The sequence below is a fragment of the Salvia hispanica genome, chromosome 4, assembly GCF_029641045.1.
Source record: "Salvia hispanica isolate PSC_SH4W2 chromosome 4, Shi_PSC_v1, whole genome shotgun sequence".
Lineage (NCBI taxonomy): Eukaryota > Viridiplantae > Streptophyta > Magnoliopsida > Lamiales > Lamiaceae > Salvia > Salvia hispanica.
This window is the reverse complement of record NC_142695.1, coordinates 20,748,980-20,766,998: the sequence shown is the minus strand read 5'-3', so window position 1 is coordinate 20,766,998 and position 18,019 is coordinate 20,748,980. Positions and strand designations below refer to the sequence as shown.

Sequence of the window (18,019 nt, the reverse complement as noted above, 5' to 3'; positions counted from 1 at the left end):
TATGACTATAGCCCAATAAGGGCCCTTAATAGATAATTTCGCAGCCTTATAAAGCCCATTAAGGTGCCTTACACAGTAATAATAGATTTAAAATTGACCCTCTTTGTCGATTTTTTTTAACCCGCATTAAATATATTAATTATTTTTTAATCTCAAAACAATATGTTTTTGATTCATAACTAATTGTTAAAAGTTAATGGTCAATTGCTTTTTGATTCATAACTAATTGTTAAAAAATTAATGGTCAGTTGCTTTTTGACCTGATCTGAAACAGTAAGTTTTGATCCATGATTTATTGTAAAAAATTAACAATCACATTTTTAGAGCAAGAGCTAACATATTTCACAATGGACCAAAATATATTTTATCTTGGGAATCGAACCCCAACAAACTATGCAATCATTTCACCCGAGTAAAACTCAAATCACAGAGATTGATGGAGGAGTATTTGAAACAAAAAAATTCAAAAAATAATTACTTATGATTAAAAACAAGGGCTATTCATGCACCAATACCCTTCAATGTATAAATGTACAACTGAAACACTGAAGGTCACACTTGATATTATGCTTCTTGCATCGATAATCTGATCATGATCTCACTTGAAACTCACCTCCTCTTGTAAGAGCCCGAAAACCTTTATGCGGCCGAGAAAGTGGATTCTTTAGGTCCAACTTATCGATTTTTAAGCCGGAGAGAGCAACTCCCATGATCCTGAAACCAACTTGGAAAGTCGGAAATACATGAAGCCGGTCCATGCCTGTTTCAAGAACTAAGGTTCCAGACATGGAAGGAGCTTTATCTTTTGGCATCCGCCCGATCGTCCACGAGCAGGTCTGCAGAAACAGAAGATGTCGAAATGCACCAACATTAGTAATCCAATACTATAAACCACTCCAAATGCCACAGTAATGCAAAATTCGAATTCAACTGAATGGCAATATAATGAATCCTGTAACTATGATGAAATTCATTATTGCTGCACTGGAAAATTATATACCTTGTCAGCAAGAACATTCACGGATCCATAATTTGACGAAAGATCAGATGATTTGACACAAGGTGGTAGTTTGAACTGAACTGCAATATTATCAATTGACTTCCCAGGATCATTCCGAATTCCAACCAAAACACTTACACGACATGTCCCTGAATCTGAGGTGAATTGTGGCTTCACATAGATTGGAGTACTCTTCAACTTCTTTACCCTAAAAGATAACATGTATTTAAACTACGGTGAAGAAGCTGTACTGATATGCATGAGCATAATGAAACTCAGCAAACCTGTAACTCATGAGGGTAAATTGTCCATCAGGTGGCACAAAGGATAAAATCTGGTTAGCTTCCCATGGCCGAAGTCTAACACAAGGGTGAAATCTCACATCGTTAAAAATCGAAGGGTTCGCAAACAACAGAGTTAGATCCGGAAGACCTGATAAATTTGAATTTACTTCAACTTCACCGTATATCTCGCATTTTACCAGATTCCCATCTCTAAGCAGAAGCAATATGAGAAGCGGCGACAAATCAGAACATGATAAACTATACAGATAAAATACATTTGCCAATTGCTTTGGATGTCGAAACCAAGAAGTGCCAGAAAACATAATTTTGAAATATGTTTATCATTTTAGTCTTTTTAAAGATTCCAGCTAGTTTTCTACCAGACAGCCATTGCAATGGTGCTTTGTATTAGCAGATGAAAAGATGAAGATTCCATATCCACAAATACCAGGCATTTGAAACTGGATTTAGTCCTTTTGTTCTATCATCTATGAATACCCATCTATGAATACCGGACAACCAGAGCAAAGTTGAGCATACTGTAGAGAGGAGAGAGAGAGAGAGAGAGAGAGAGAGAGGAAAACTGAAAAACCCGAAAGAACAAAACTGAAGAGCGCAAACATGTGATGTCAGACCATGAGATGGAGCAGAGTTTTTAAGTAATAAAGTGTCAGACAAGTTTCTATGTTTATCCAAGCACCTGTTTATAGTGGCATCCATTTCTTCCACAAGATCAACATAAACTTCATTCGTGGCGTGCTTAAGGTCTGTCTTTCTCCATGGAACACAAGAAGCAGTTGCCCCGGGAAGTGTATTGCTCACATTGGATGTGCTACCAGTGACAACACTCAGAACCTTACTAACAATGTTTGGAGGAGCTATCATTTCCCTTAGGATATTAGGTTCTGTTGTTAGAGGGAAGCCATTGTCTATCATCTCATCTAGCAGCTGCATATCATTTATTTGTGTCAGCTCTGGATTCTACAATAGCTTAGAAGTATATAAAGTTTATTATAAAAGATTAAGAATTGAAGATAAAATTCTTGACTTATTGTGCCTTGTACCATAATTATAATCCTTAAACCTGGCATAATACTAGGATAAGAAATAAGAATGAAGTGTATGGTAGGATTCACGCCAAATAAAAAAAAAAACAACAGACATAACACGCTGGATTGGTATCACAGAAATAAAGGGCTGACAAGGGATTATCATTTTTACCAAAAATATAACCAGCCAGAAAAATCATACTCCCTCTGTCCCAGAAAAGTATTCTTTCTAATTTTGGAATAGTTAACCAACACATTACCCCTACACATCATTTTATTTACAACTTATACTATTACACTACACTACTAATGATGTGGAGCCTACTACCCATTAACACTACTTACTCTACCCTTAATCACTTTCTCTTTTACTTTACCAATTATACATTAAAACCCGTGCCGAACCAAATGTTCCCACTTTTCATGGACGGAGGGAGTAGTAAATAGATACCTCATAAACAATAACAAAGTTATCCTTAATCACGTCTTCATTCAAGCCATCCAAATAATTTAAAAGAACATCAGCGACCCTGCAAAGGAACTAGAAATCAAACTGTCAAGTGTTAAATAAGTAATCACATCTGCTCAGTATATATTTAAATCCATAAAATATCATATGGTGTGGTGGTATGGAAAAGAAAAGGAATAAAATAATCATCAAGAACATTAAAAGCAGAAACACTGGAACTTTATTGTTTTGACATATGTGTTCTATTTCTACAGTGCATGCTTGCATACGTGAAACGTGAATACATTCTCAATATCAACATCTTTTATACTGATGATATATATCCCATTTGAAACTGTTTGTGGCATGATCAGCATCAAACAATTATGCTATCACTGTTATAATAGATAAATAACAAAATGCACATTGTCAAATGTAAAAATAAACTCTCTTGTTGCATCAGTGATTCTAGTACTTCCCCCGTCCCATAAAAATAGGAACATTTGGGACGACACAGGAATTAATGCATAATTATTAAGTAAGAGAGATGAGGAGGGTAGTTAAACTAGTGTTAGTGGAGAGTGGGAACCACATTATTATTAGTGTTTAATGGTGGGCCCTAATGGTATAAGTTGTAAATAAATTGATGTATATGGGTAATGAGTTGCGGAGAACTTTCCATAAATGGAAATGGGCTATTTTTATGGGACGGACAGAAAAGTAAAGTGTCCCTATTTTTATGGGACAGAGGGAGTATCATTCTTTCGGATGGTTGTGGCAGGTAAAAAAAGGTTAAGTTAATTTTTTATGAATATGAGTATCAAAGAAGAAACTATGCAGACAGAGTGGTATAAAAATACAGAGCAATCATCCAACTACTGATTTCATATGATGAATTCTGCGGCTACATTGAGATTATCAATTTACACTTTCTACGGGTTTCGTGAAATATTGGGGTTTCCTAACAATATTTTTCATATATTCATTCGGCCTAAGCCATGCATTTGCTATTCAAGCCACAAAAGGATAGTGAAGTTTTTACAGGTGAGGTATCCTTTCTCAATTGCCTACACATTATTTTTTTAACCTTCTCTATGAAGACTGCCTAAGTCACCGTCTTTGTTGTCTTGTTCATTCATAAATTCTCAAAGCATCTGTAGACAAACACTGAAAGTCTAACAATTCTTGAAGAAAATGTTGATTCCATTTTCTTTGAGTAGTAGAGAGGCTATAGTTGATTGCTGATAGGTCTCAACAGAGGAGCAAGCAAAAGAAACAGTTCAAAAAATTGCACCTCAAATCAGGAATATGGATAGTTACTGCCTACAATTACATCTGCTCATTTCTTCAATTATGTCAACAAAATTACACGTCGGCAGTTCATTATACTTCAAGGAATTTACATTGAAAATCCACAGTTCACGAACTGAAAGCGATGACTATAGTTAAATAAAAGAACTAGGACCGACGTTACCCACCTCAATTGCCATCAAAGGTGGCATCTCAACTTGGGTGCACGCCAAGAAGGTGATCCCCTCACGAACAACTTGAAACAGGTAGTGGGTGGGTGAAGCAATAACAGGTACAAGCTATTTTATCACCAGGGAAAGAAAATCATACACAGAAATGCCAAATACTCAAATAGGCATCAAAAATATAAAAAATTGTTATCTGTGCAGAATCGAATCGAATCAAAATTATAGTGGCTGGGGATACCTTCAAAGATTCACCTTGAGTAAGTATATGGTCCCAGAACCAATCACATATGGCGCGGTCAACCCGGTGACCAGTAAGCTGCTTCTCAAGCAACACTTCCCTGAAATTTCAGATCATTTCAGAATCGTCAGCCCATTCTCTTTTTCCATTCCGTAAATTCAATTACTGAAGAAAATTCCCGTTCGGAAATTCAAGCATTCCTATATGAAGCACAACTAATGTACTATCACTCTTCACTGCAAAAACAGCTAGAGCCAATCCAAATCCTAGAACAGCCTACTATTTTGTTACCCAGTTGCAACAGAAATTGTATCCAAGAATTTATGTTTTGGTCCCATCAACAATTTATCAAAGCTGAAAATATCCAGGTCTAGTAAAATATGTAAACCCTTAAATACAGTAATTTTCAACAATTTATTAGTACCATTCAATCTAATAACCTTCTCAACAAATTTATTTCTGCTAGCAGGTAATGATTTTCAATTCTGACAGCTGAATATGTAAAACCTTAAATCTGAATATACCAAGGATTGAAATTTACATAAACCAGCAACAATTTCTTGACGCATATATCATGAAAATAGTTGGGGTGGGGATTTGAGATCATACCCGGAATCTGATAGAAGAAATATACACTGCATCATGTTTTCCCGATTTTGTTCCCTAAATTTGTAAAGGCTGTTCCAAACTGCGCTGGCTCTGCTGTTCCAATCCATTTTAAGCTCTAATCCTCAAACTATTTTTCTTTTTTTTCCACGTGTGTATAGAGTATAAATTATAAAATGACAAGTTTAACTTCTATTCATTTTAAGCTATTAAATTGGATTGTTTATTACACAAATCAAGTTAGGGACGAGCATTCGGATTATTACATATTTAATTAAATATCTAAAATTCAAATTAAAAAGTCCAAAAATTTTATGAATCTATCGAACAAAAAATAATAACTACTATATTATAGTTATATTTGCTGAAATCTCAAATAAAATATTATAGTTGAGCATCTCCAATGGCGCCTAGCGGATTGGCTAGCCGCTCCGCGCACGCTCGCCAGTCCGCTAGTCGACCATTGGGACCGGCTAGCGACAAATCCGCGAGCGCATCGGCTAGCTCACCGATCCGCTGGCCGCCATTGTGGCGTCCCGATCAGCTAGCGATCGGCGAGCGCCCCTTTTTTTAAAAAAAATTTCAAGACTCTATATATACGCGATTTAACGTCATTTTCATTCACACCGTTTGTTTTAACAAGTATCTCTCTCTTTAATTTATAAATAAAATTATCGCATTTTCCCGTATTTGTGTCGTAAATTTAATTCCGTAATTTGCGTGATTGTAATTTATTTGTTTTTTATAATTTAGCTGGCCTATAACTGACCTATTTCTTGTCTTGATGACGTGGCAGGAGGAGTTTCTTGTCCTGATGATATGGCAAGAGGAGTTTTTGGCTAGGCTATGGCTAACCTATTGCCATTGGAGATGCTCTAAGCATCTCCATTAACGGCTAGCCCACCGGCTAATCGATTCGCGTCGCTAGCCGAACTACTGCAACCGGCGAGCGCCGAATCGGCGAGAAATTAGGCGAGCGCACGCCGATTTCCAGGTGCTGGCCGATTCGCTCACCGATGCGCTGGCCGCCATTGCAGGCTGGCGGTCAGCGAGCGATCGGCCAGCGCAAATTTTTTTTTTTTTAAATTTTTGAAACACTATATATTCGCGATTTTCACGTCATTTTAATTTGCACCACTTGTTTTAACGTGTTTTCTCTCTATCTAAATTTCTGGAGTCTACTCCGGCGACGAGCGGTTCTCAGACTCCCAAGGTACCCGGGGGGCTGGATGGGGGCAGATGGGCAGCACTACAACATGTACTCTTGGCAACAGTTAATGAGATTGATGGCGGGGCAGGCCAGCGGCGGGCAGGCAATGCCGGGGTGGGGAGGTATGCCGCAGATGATACAACAGATGATGGGGATGATGCCGGTATGGCGGGGTGGGGGGGGGAGGGGCACGGTCTATCATCCCACTCTTGACTTTTTGACGGTTTCATCTCACACATCGACCCTAGTGGAGACGCAGTTCACTGGGGATGAGACTTTCTCATTACAGGAGTTGGGGATCTATGTCGATGAGGCGGACACTCCCGTTCCAACGGGGGGAGTAGGGCGGGTTCGGGCCGCGCCGAAGAAGAAGAAGAATAAGGGGAAGAGCAAGGTGGTCGGCGAGTCGTCGTAGCCGGCTGTTGACGACACCACCCCACAGAGGAAGTGGATGGACGATGAGAACGTCGCCCTATCCAAGGTGTGGGTGTAGGGTTGCAACGATCCCCTGGTCGAATAACCAGAGGATCGTCAACATGTGGGCTAAGATTAGAGCAGCCTACAAGAGAAACTGCCCGCATGGAAAGGACTACACCGGGGAGGAGTGCCGGAAGGCGTGGGAACGCATCAGGGCCGCGGTTGGCTGATTTTCGGGCTTGTACGCCAACGCCCTCCGCATGCAGACTAGTGGGCAGACTGAGAGGATTGCCGGAGGATAGCGGAGAGTCAGTTCCCCGTGCCGTAGACTTATAAGGAATTCACCTACTGGAACTGCTATCTGGTGCTGAAGTACTCCGAGAAGTTTCGGCCGGGGGTCGACGCTGGGTGGCCGAAGAAGCAGAAGCTGAACTATTCTGGCGATTATAGCGGCAGCAGCGGCGGTTCCCACGACCTCCCCCCGGATGCTGAGGATTTTCCGTCCCCTCCATCGTTTGCTCGCTGCACTCGCCCGGTTGGCCAAAGGCGGGCGCAACGGGCAGCAAGGGGATCCTCCCCCCTATCGCCCCAGGAGGTCCATTCGGCAACCCCCCCACTCGCGCTCACCTTCTTCTCGCGTCAAAAAATGCGGGAGCAGATGTACATGGTCTTCCAAGATTGGAAGGCCGCAACTGACCCCATGGAGAAGAGGTTTCTTCACTCGATGCTCGAGAGTATGCGGGTCGATTTGGATGCCGCGAGGGCACAGTTGGGGGGCTCAGACGCGGGCTCAGATGCCACAGATGTGGAGGTCTCGGGTGGCGGCGGCAACGGCGGCGAGGACGGCGGCGACGGCGACGAGGAGTAGAGAGAGGCGGGGCTCGTGTGTGGAAGCCCGTTTTTTTTTATTAATGTAATTTTTTTCAATTAATGTACCTTTTTTTATTTAAATGAAATTAATGAATTTTTCTGTATATGTCTCGTAAATTTAATTCCGTAAATTGAATTATTTTTATTGCGGCTAGCCTGTGGCTAGCCTATTTGCTCAAAATGATGATGTGACAGGTGAAATTTTAGTGCTGATGACGTGGCAGGGAGAGAGAGTGGCTAGCCTGTGGCTAGCCTATCTCTATTGGAGATGCTTTTAGAGCATCTCCAATGCAAATAGGCCAGTCATATGCCAGCCACTCTCTCTCCCTGCCACGTCAGCAGCACTAAAAATCCACCTGCCACATCAGATTTAGGCCAGCCATAGGCAAGCCGCAATAAAAATAATTCAAAATATACTACATTTACGGAATTAAAATTACGATTAAATTACGAAATTAAATTTACGAGACATATACGGAAAAATTCATTAATTGCATTAAAAAAAGGTACATAGATAAAAAAAAATTACATAATAAAGAAAAAAAACTATCGGCGTGCAGTCCTCCGTGCCCACAACTCTTCAATTATATCCTTTTGGAGTTGAATACGAGCTTCCACTTGGCGCATGTCGGCATATTCCTTGAGGCGGCCGACTTCATCAAGAGGTACCCCACGTCGTACGCTAGGGGTGGCCGTTCCGTGGCTTGGACCGGCTTCATCGTCATTGGCCCAACTAGTCAGTTGTACGCCTTCGTCTTCGACGATCATGTTGTGCATGATAATGCAGACGTACATTATTTGGGAAACGCATCTGACATCCCACAAACGCGTTGGACCCTTAATTGCCGCCCATCGAGACTGGAGCACACCAAATGCGCACTCCACGTCCTTGCGCACCGACTCCTGCCTTTCCGCAAAGTAGGCCTTCCTTTCATCACTTGCGTGCCTGATCGTCTTCACAAAGACAGGCCACCTAGGGTATATCCCATCCGCCAAGTAGTAGCCCATATCATGCCGGTTGCCGTTGGCCACAAATGAGACGGCTGGACCGATGCCCTGACACTTCTCGTTGAATAGGGGCGACAAGTTGAGGACGTTGAGGTCGTTGTTCGACCCGGCTACCCCAAAATATGCATGCCAGATCCACAACCGGTAATCAGCTACGGCCTCGAGGATCATCGTGAGATTCTTTGACTTGTAGCCGGTCGTGTAGGCCCCCTTCCAGGCAGTCGGACAGTTCTTCCACTCCCAATGCATACAATCTATGCTGCCTAACATCCCGGGGAACCCATGCTGCTCCCCGTGCATCTGCATCAAATGCTGACAATCTTGGGGAGTAGGGCTTCGAAGGTACTGCTCACCGAAAATGTTTATCACGCCCGCACAGAAATACTTCAGACATTCCAGGGCTGTCGACTCACCGATGTGGAGGTACTCATCCCACATGTCTGCCGCGCCTCCGTAGGCCAACTGCCTGATTGCCGCCGTGCACTTTTGAATAAGGGTGTGACCGGGTCTGCCAACCGCATCGTGCCTGAAGCGGAAACACAGATATCGACGCTCCAAAGCGTCAACGATACGCATAAATAACTCCCTGCGCATTCTAAAACGCCGCCTGAACATGTTTGCGGGAACCGCGGGTTCTCTGAAAAGTAGTCGTCATACAGCCGATGATGTGCAGCTACGTGATCCCGATCAATCACTGCTCGGCGGTGGACAACCCGTGGAGGGCGAGGTATCGCCTGCTGTTCCACCCTACGCATGTACCGCTCCATCTCACGGTTCTGTAGGCCTCCATAGCCTCGTTCATCCTCCGTTCGTACTCCTCAGCATCCCCACCACTACCACCACTGCTACCACCCGTGTTACTCATCGCTCGATGATGCTCTTGTACAGAAAGTTAGAGAGAGAGAAAACTCGTTAAAACAAGTGGTGCAAATGAAAATGAAACTAAAATCGCGTTTATAAAGGTTTGAAAAAAAAAATCGAAATTCGGCGCTGGCCGATCGGGCCGCCACAATGGCGGTCAGCGCATCGGCCAGCACCACGCAATCGGCCAGCCTACGCCGGTTTTTTCGCCGATTCGGCGCTGGCCTGCTCCAATGGTTCAGCTAGCGACCGGCTAGCCGGCATTGGAGATGCTCTTATATTTGATCCCAAAATCCAAATAATTCGTTTGTATTAAAAAACGTGATTGTATATAAAGTAGGGGTTAATTTTAGATATGACAAAATACCGGGGTCAATCTACGATTACCAAAAACTCGAAATTCAGCACTCATTTACCAAGATGGGAATGGAGCTCAGTAGATCTGAATTTGTATAACTGGAATAAGCATAAGGAGACGCCCATCCACCACACCATAGAAAATTATCCCAAGGGTTGGAATTCGAGGAGATCTTGCAATCGTAAATCCCCAAAGCATGGATCTTAATCCAGTAAGTGATTTCTTCACCATTGTTCAGTCGTTTCTCAATTATTCAATTATTATGTGAAAAATTCCCCTGTCGGGACATGGATGATGAATCCTGTGATTCTTTTACGACTAATTAAACCTATTAGTATAATGCAGCATGGATCGGTAAATTTAACTTATTTTTAAGCTGCATTTCTTGTTCGCGGCAAGTTTCACCCCTGCCATGGCGAGATCACCAATCCAAGGGTTTCAGTTCTGATAATTTGATGCATTAGAAATCATGGTGTGTGGGTCTCGAGTCGGGGAAATGGCTGATTGACTTGGAAAAACAAAGCGATCTTCATTTTTTTTTGTTAGTTATTGTTCTTTACTTCAGTTATTGATCTAGGATTCTAAAACCTATATCATGAGCTCTGCTTGAAAAAATTTGCTCATTGATTTGGGAGGCTTCAGATATCTGAAACTATCTGATGAAATTATTTTTCAGTGTCATGCAAAGCTATATTAACAGATTTATAGGAAATTTAGTTTGTTTCATCCCCATCTCTGTTTGAAATTGACCCATTGAGCTCTAGTATGATAGGTCAGTTGTTTATTGCCAGCAATCAGCATTATGTCATGTATATTTCTCTTTGAAACTCGCATTAGCTAGAGTCAACTTAATAAACCTAACCAAATAACTTTTTTTTCTACTTCGCTGATCTTTAGGCAGTTTAACTAACTGATCCAATGTCCACGACTCCCCTAATCTCTGTTAATAAACAGAGATTCATTTTGAAGTGCTTTTGTAATCTAATGGTTTGTTGAGGAACTTTTTTGCTTCATGAGTTGGAGCTTAAAGTTTTTAAAATCTGTTATGTAACCTTCAACTGTTTTAGTGTCTTATGGGTAAAAAACCATGATGTTTATCACTTTAATTTGTATTCAGATTTACAATAGCTCTTAGATTCCTGTCTGATCGAGTGCATCTGTGTACCTCATTTATCTCTCTGTTGATATCATGGGGTGGAAGATGATATGTCGGAGCCATGTAACCTTGTTGAAGATTCAGTGGTTAAGTGTTTTTAGAGACACTGTGGTTATTCAATAAAGTATAGTGAAATTTGTCAATTTGTATGAGGTTCAGTTTTGAAATGTTACTCTTAGGCTATAATGTTTGTTTTATTTTTTTCATTCATTCACAACCAGATGACCGATAACACAATAAAAACTGACATATTCAGCACTAAAAATTAAAATAAGTAAATGTGAATTGTGAAGACTGAAGAGTTCAATTTGATGGCTCTACTTTTTAGGTGTCTAGGTTATCCTCACTTTTTAAATAGTTTTATAACTTTAGGTATACTAGTTGTTACTTATTGATTCTCTCTCATGAATCCCTCACTTGAACCCATCACCTAATCATTGATGGCACCCTCTAACGTTTGTTTTACAGCTTAATTTCTACAAAGTACAAACTACTAGTTGAGAAACTCCCTAGGCTTCTTTGATTGAACAACTGTATGTCCAGTATTACCTTAAAACTGCATCTTCTTACCCAAAATTTCTTAAAATCAATCAGATTTGTCTTCTCTCCACTGTGCTGGATCGTTTTATACTTTAATACAATGCCCTTGTTTTTCTGTGACAGGTTGTTGAGTTTAATTTGTCAATTTACTAGTAGCAGGGAAAATATTGTGTTCTAGTTAATGTCACATTGCCACTGAAGGAATATTGAAACTTAAACTCCTTGTCCAATATTAGCTTAATATTTGCTGTGAATATATGGAATCCTTAATTTCATTATCTTATTTGTCTTTGTGGAATGTGAATTAATCGATTATTATCTTTCTATGCTCCCTACAACCACAAGTTATCATATTTTGTATTGTTATTTCAACCGCATTTTCTTCAAGAATCTCTCGTGTCAATTGGATTCCTTCTATTTTAGTGAAATAAGACCTACTTAATTCCATTCCATCTTGACCAAAAAATGCTATGGTAGCCTTTAAATGCTTTGCATATCTATAGTTCCTTTTGCATCCTTAAAGTGAAGGATTTGAAGATTGTTAGGATCTTGTGATGTACCCTATTGTTTTCATGTATAAGTTCATCGATTTCTACAATTTGTTGATTGCACATTCCACAATTTCTACAACTTCTACGAAGTAGTACATTGAACTATAGGGCAGACAGAAATTGTAGTTGGTCTAAGTTGAAAAGTTTAATTTGTTCCACTATGAGCATCATGATTTCATGAATTTAGATAAAAATGTATAGAATGAAAATATTTTTTTTTATTATTCCACACTTGTGTTCTTTCCACCCTAGAGGAGTACAAGAATATGTGGGAGAGAAAGAGTGGAGAAAAGTGCCAGAGAGGCAGAGAACTAATTTCGGTCTCTTTTCTTTCTCTGCAGCCTCAAGGGGAGAATTATGCTCATCCACAAATATGCTTCTTCCATGTGCTTTTCAAGGTTTATTGCATTTTACCTATCTGACTTTTCAGTTTTGTCATAGTCTTGTGTTTTGCTTCTGAATTTGTCAATATTCTAACTCCACGAAAGTGATATCTTTCTAGGGGGCTGCCTTGGCTTTTTATATTCTTTCAGCACTATTTGTGAATAATTTTGTCATCATATTCGTGATCACCGTACTTCTAGCTGCACTTGATTTTTGGGTTGTCAAGAATGTAAGTGGGCGCATCTTAGTGGGCCTCAGGTGGTGGAATGAAATCAATGATGATGGTGAGAGTGTGTGGAAATTTGAATGCCTTGACCAAGAGGTGAGGATATATTGCCACTTTAATGCTCTTATCTGTTCTACTCTGCCATAACCATGTTTACTCATCATTTTCATTTTATTCAGTCAATGGCTCGAATGAACAAGAAGGATTCATGGCTGTTCTGGTGGACCATATACCTTACGGTAAATAAAGAATCTTGAGTTAAGATACCATACGGATATTATATTTAGTTCAATTGGAAAGGAAAGGATAATGGTAGATAGATGATGTTCAAAAGGTTAGGCTAATGAGGAGTTGCATATGAATGATGATGTGTGTTATTGTTGACTTATCAATTCTTTCGCAGCAATCATATAGGAGTATTATATTTTTGCAAGTGAAGCCTTCTCCATTTGATGGCATCGGATCTTCCTTAAGCTATTTATTTTTTCTAATTAATTAATTAATTTATTTTCTTGGCAGGCGGTTGTATGGATCTTTTTTGCCATATTCTCTCTGATTAGGTTCCAAGCTGATTACCTTCTTGTTGTTGGCGTGTGCTTGACACTTAGCATTGCTAATATCATCGGCTTCACAAAATGTCGGAAAGGTTTGTCTACTATGGATGTCTATCTCAAGTGTCGGATTTTACAGTTCTACTTAAGTCCTCAACTGTTTTTACTTGTTTTTCTGTATTGATGCTCATACTATCCTGCTTAGTGCATAATTTTCTTTGACTGCTGCTGCTGGTTTTCTGTAGTGATTGATGCTCATACTTATTGTTGAATGTTGTTACTTATTGTAGCCTCCTGGATTCTGTTTTTTACTGTAGTGAATTATTCATGCAAATTAGAGTCCTCACTTTTAACCTAGGAAGTAAAAATAGTCATCTGATTATTTTCGTTCTTGACGTAACTGTATGTGGTTCAATTTTTCGTCCAGATGCTAAGAAGCAGCTTCAGGCATTTGCTTCCCAGACCATTGCTTCTCGTTTCCAATCCACCATTCAGTCAGCATTTAGTGTTGTTTGAGTTGCTTAACTCATTGAGAGGAACGCACCGCAAGCTGCTGTCAAGCAGATTTTATTTTCCTAGTGTAAATGAACATTTAGAAGAGTTGCTCATATACATTCATGTAGACAGAAGAAGGTGCATGTCTATGTACCATTTTTTGATATCTAAAGGTGTTGTAATACGTAAAAAAATCCTGGTTTGTTAGGTTCTATTTATTTTATTTTATTTTTTGTGGGTTTTGGGGGGGGGGTCATTTGTGATTACTGAATGTGGTAATAATTTCATGAATTTTTTTCAATGATCGAGAGGAAATTTGATTGAAGAAACATCAAGCAAGCAAGATGCACTTAATAAATTTTGTGATATTTGTGGAATTAGGCTAAGGTATTCGTCTAAATTTCATAGTATTTCGTAGTATATCCCACCACAAGCATAACATGGTATATTTTCAGAACAGAAAAAATATTTATTCAATGTTTTGATGAAATTAAAGTTTAGGGACAAAATTGTCTAAACACATTAGCAACCCAGCGTAGAGGTTTTGATGTATGAGGAAAATATGGATATAATGAAGGTTGTGGTGAGAGTGTGGCCTTGTCTTATCCCTATTGTAAGAATCACACACTCGCAAATGATAACCCCATAAAATGTTTATGTCCCATTTCAGTTTTCCTCTCAACGAACTAACTGATCACGGTGGTGGTGGTTGATATTCAATATGGCAAGTCTGGTGGTGGTGCAACACAGACAACCGTCTTCCACCGTCCTCTCATCTTCTCTCTCTGACTTCAACGGCGCCAGACTTACTTCCTCAGTCCAGGTATTCCCACAACACAAATGTCAGCAAAATACACTTTGTTATGGTTTGAAATTCCCATGTCTCTCTTCTTTACTTATAAGCTACTATTACAATCTTGTTCTTGAAAACCATCTTGGCTTTTGGAGCAAATGATGCCTCAACTCAATGCAAGTAAAAAAGAATAATGATCCTCCACGAAAGCTGCAAATCCTTTTTAGTATGCAATCTAATCAAGATTTTGGTGCAGTTGAGGAGGAAAGTATGGCAGCCGAAAGGAGCATTACGTATTAGTGCATCGAGTGCCAAGAAAATCCTTATAATGGGAGGCACTCGATTCATCGGCATATTCTTGTCCAGACTCCTCGTCAAAGAAGGCCACCAGGTTCACTCATTCTCCCCTGCTTCTGATTCTGTGTTGATGTTGTTCCTTGCCTTTGAAAACCTGAAACACCGAATGGCAGGTCACACTTTTCACTAGAGGGAAAGCTCCAATTGCTCAACAATTGCCTGGTGAATCTGACGCTGAATTCTCTGATTTCTCCTCCAAGGTATGCTAACTTCTACCTGATACGAATGCACCGGATAGTACACGATTCTTCAATTTTTGTGGTACGTGTAGATCTTACACTTGAAGGGAGACAGACAAGATTTTGATTTTGTCAAGACCAGTCTTGCTGCAGAAGGATTTGATGTTGTATATGATATCAATGGTGTGTGTCGATCAATATCTCTCTTAACTTGTTTCATTTTGTGTTGTAAAAAAGTCTCCCTCACATTTCATGGCATTGTGGAATAGGGCGTGAAGCAGTTGAAGTTGAACCTATACTCGATGCTCTTCCAAATCTTGAACAGTTAGGATCTTTAATTCTTGGATTGTATTATACAATTCTATTGCTTTCTTTTTCTGAGATATGTGTGTGTGTGTTTACAGGTATATTTACTGCTCTTCAGCAGGAGTTTACCTCAAAACTGATTACCCTCCACATTATGAGGTCAGAATTTATCTTGTTTAGAATCAAAATCACTTGCATACATATATCGGCATCTGATCTTCACGCTTCGTTGAAGGTCGATGCAGTTGATCCGAAGAGCAGACACAAGGGCAAGCTCGAGACAGAGAGCTTGCTAGCATCAAGAGATGTGAACTGGACTTCTATAAGGCCAGTCTACATCTACGGGCCACTGAACTACAACCCTGTTGAGGAATGGTTCTTCCACCGGCTGAAAGAAGGCCGGCCCATCCCCGTCCCCAACTCAGGCATACAGATCACACAGCTTGGTCATGTCAAGGTATCTCACTCAAAACACCATCTTCACTTCCCTATAATCTTGCCACTACTACTCAAGACACAACTTCATTCTCTTGTATCCAAACTTACAGGACCTCGCCACGGCCTTCATCAAGGTGCTTGGCAATCCGAAAGCAAGCAAGGAAGTGTTCAACATCTCTGGAGATAAATATGTCACCTTTGATGGTCTAGCAAGAGCATGTGCTAAGGTAAATCCTCACAAAATGCACTTCCAGAAAAAAGGTAAATCCTCACAGCTTATAATAGCTTACTAAACACATAAAATTGACAGGCCGGTGGCTTCCCTGAGCCCGAGATTGTTCATTACAACCCCAAAGAGTACGATTTTGGCAAGAAGAAGGCGTTCCCTTTCCGTGACCAGGTACTGGAACGAGCAACACAGACCTATTTATAGTATTTTTTGCATTGCAAAGATTGCTTAGATGTTGTGCTTGAATGCAGCATTTCTTCGCCTCGATTGACAAGGCAAAGAGCTTACTGGGATGGATGCCGGAGTTTGATCTCGTGGCAGGCCTTACAGACTCTTACAACCTAGACTTTGGCAGAGGGACATTCAGGAAAGCAGCTGATTTCACAACTGATGACATTATCCTGGGCAAGTCTCTTGTTACTCAGTCCTAGAACAATAATATACCTTTATTTGTTGTTATTGTACAATCAGCAATCAAATGAAATTTTTGTTGTTATTGCACAATCAAAAGCAATGCACTAGTTCCTTAATGAGGAGTGCTAACAAAGGCCCTAACATCACGAATAAGAAATTGAAACTCAGGCAATTCTTGAAAAGCATAGAAACTATGAAAGGCATTTGGATACTCAACCAACTCCACTTGCTTCCCACACTTGGTAAGCCACTGAGCATAACTTCTCTGGCGATCTTGCAACAAATCATCCCCTCCCACCACCACCAACGCTCTCCAAATCACCCTCACCGCCAAGAACATTCGCCGCAGCATGGTCCCGGTCGGCCCCCATTCGCCAGCCTCACCTCCGACTCCGTCCGCTCCTCCCCTCCGAAAAACGGCTGCACCGCCACCACCCCAGCGAGCCTCACCTTATCAAGCACGTGCCTTTCGCTCTCACTCCCCGCCCTGACCGCCACGTGGTGCGCTATATTCCCGCCGGCGCTGTCTCCCGCCAGAAAGCAGCGCTGCAAATCGATGCTCGGCGGCAGGCCTTCATCGTTGATGAAGCGGAGGGCGTCGAAGGCGTCGTGGTACTGGGAGGGGCACCTGTGCTCGGGGGCGAGGCGGTAGTTGACGGAGGCGGCGGCGGCGAGGGAGAGGCAGAGGTCGTGGCAGGGCTTGCAGTCGGGGGAGAAGAAGGAGAAGCCGCCGCCGTGGAAGTAGACAAGGAGGGGGAGTTTTTGGGAGTGGGAGGAGGGGACGAAGAGGCGGAACCAGAGGTCGCGGGAGGGGTCGACGGAGATGTCGGAGAAGGAGACAGGGGAGGCGGAGGGGGAGGCCGGGATTTTGGGGTCCATGAGGCTGAGGAGGCGGCGGTTGATGGTTCCGTCGGAGCGGATGAAGCGGTTGAAGAGGAATGAGCCGATGAAGAATTTGAGCCTCATCATGAGTGGGCGGGTGATGGTTCTACTCCTGTTATCATCTTCATCGCCTATGTTTGCTCATGATTTTCTGTTTTCACCTCTGCAAATACTCCATTTATAATAGTTAGTTACACGTAAACGATTAAATGCTCTCAACTTGTTTAACGGGAAACGAGGAACCTAACCAATAGTATGATAAAAATAATGTAAATTCAGAATGAACCATGATTCCGTGATGCATATTTGTGATAGTTTATAAAAATAAATTGCGAGATGTATATAAACTAAAGTTTTAATTGAATTGTATACTCTTTTAATTTTTAATATTATTCTCTTTTATACTTCCAATGTCTCTAAAATTTTGTTATTATTTTCATTTTCGTTTTTCTCTAAAAATTTATCGTCTTTCACTATTACTACCTCCGTCCCTCAAATTTTGACACGGTTTGACCCGATACGAGTTTTAAGAAATGTAATGGAAAGTGTGTTGAAAAAGTTGGTGGGATGTGGGTCCTACTTTTAAAGTATTAGTTTTATAATAAAATGTGAGTAGGAATGAGTTAGTGGAATATGTGGTCCACTATCAAAAATGGTAAAAAGTGAAGTGTGTTAAACTTTCAGGGACAGA

General features: G+C 40.9%; 3 protein-coding genes and 1 pseudogene across 5 annotated transcripts; 2 read left to right on the top strand and 2 right to left on the bottom strand.

The window, feature by feature from the left end:
* Positions 1-413: 413 nt before the first annotated feature.
* Positions 414-5,253, bottom strand: LOC125191663 (AP-3 complex subunit mu-like). Of its 3 annotated transcripts, none has more exons than XM_048089055.2 (8): positions 5,107-5,253; positions 4,498-4,597; positions 4,260-4,370; positions 2,785-2,874; positions 1,985-2,232; positions 1,285-1,494; positions 1,001-1,208; positions 414-836 (listed from the first exon to the last, which is right to left on the bottom strand). In XM_048089055.2, the coding sequence occupies exons 1-8, from the start codon at positions 5,211-5,213 to the stop codon at positions 591-593; spliced, it is 1,320 nt and encodes a 439-aa protein (XP_047945012.1). In that variant the 5' UTR covers positions 5,214-5,253; the 3' UTR covers positions 414-590. The 3 variants fall into 3 exon arrangements, with proteins under 3 accessions (XP_047945012.1, XP_047945013.1, XP_088913825.1); XM_048089056.2 differs by having other exon boundaries at positions 1,285-1,359; XM_089057699.1 differs by lacking the exon at positions 1,285-1,494.
* A 4,625-nt stretch (positions 5,254-9,878) lies between these two features.
* On the top strand, positions 9,879-13,961 carry LOC125194458 (Golgi apparatus membrane protein-like protein ECHIDNA). Its single transcript, XM_048092683.2, has 6 exons — positions 9,879-10,038; positions 12,416-12,472; positions 12,577-12,780; positions 12,864-12,923; positions 13,204-13,330; positions 13,663-13,961. The coding sequence occupies exons 1-6, from the start codon at positions 10,024-10,026 to the stop codon at positions 13,749-13,751; spliced, it is 552 nt and encodes a 183-aa protein (XP_047948640.1). The 5' UTR covers positions 9,879-10,023; the 3' UTR covers positions 13,752-13,961.
* A 420-nt stretch (positions 13,962-14,381) lies between these two features.
* On the top strand, positions 14,382-16,528 carry LOC125194456 (chloroplast stem-loop binding protein of 41 kDa b, chloroplastic-like). Its single transcript, XM_048092682.2, has 10 exons — positions 14,382-14,553; positions 14,780-14,914; positions 14,994-15,080; positions 15,152-15,242; positions 15,329-15,383; positions 15,464-15,524; positions 15,601-15,822; positions 15,914-16,030; positions 16,114-16,203; positions 16,284-16,528. The coding sequence occupies exons 1-10, from the start codon at positions 14,452-14,454 to the stop codon at positions 16,461-16,463; spliced, it is 1,140 nt and encodes a 379-aa protein (XP_047948639.1). The 5' UTR covers positions 14,382-14,451; the 3' UTR covers positions 16,464-16,528.
* Positions 16,529-16,558: 30 nt separating this feature from the next.
* LOC125194457 (putative carboxylesterase 18 pseudogene) lies at positions 16,559-17,642 on the bottom strand (annotated as a pseudogene).
* Positions 17,643-18,019: the final 377 nt, after the last annotated feature.

Coding starts and splice junctions, on each gene's coding strand:
- LOC125191663 (XM_048089055.2), bottom strand. CDS start 5,213: ATGGATTGGAACAGCAGAGCCAGCGCAGTTTGGAACAGCCTTTACAAA. Junction 4,371..4,497: donor CTCAAGGTGAATCTTTGAAG/GTATCCCCAGCC, acceptor GTGATAAAATAG/CTTGTACCTGTTATTGCTTC. Junction 2,875..4,259: donor CACCTTTGATGGCAATTGAG/GTGGGTAACGTC, acceptor TTTGATTTCTAG/TTCCTTTGCAGGGTCGCTGA.
- LOC125194458 (XM_048092683.2), top strand. Junction 12,781..12,863: donor TTGAATGCCTTGACCAAGAG/GTGAGGATATAT, acceptor CATTTTATTCAG/TCAATGGCTCGAATGAACAA. Junction 12,924..13,203: donor GGTGGACCATATACCTTACG/GTAAATAAAGAA, acceptor TTTTCTTGGCAG/GCGGTTGTATGGATCTTTTT.
- LOC125194456 (XM_048092682.2), top strand. CDS start 14,452: ATGGCAAGTCTGGTGGTGGTGCAACACAGACAACCGTCTTCCACCGTC. Junction 15,243..15,328: donor TGTTGTATATGATATCAATG/GTGTGTGTCGAT, acceptor ATTGTGGAATAG/GGCGTGAAGCAGTTGAAGTT. Junction 15,384..15,463: donor GCTCTTCCAAATCTTGAACA/GTTAGGATCTTT, acceptor GTGTGTTTACAG/GTATATTTACTGCTCTTCAG.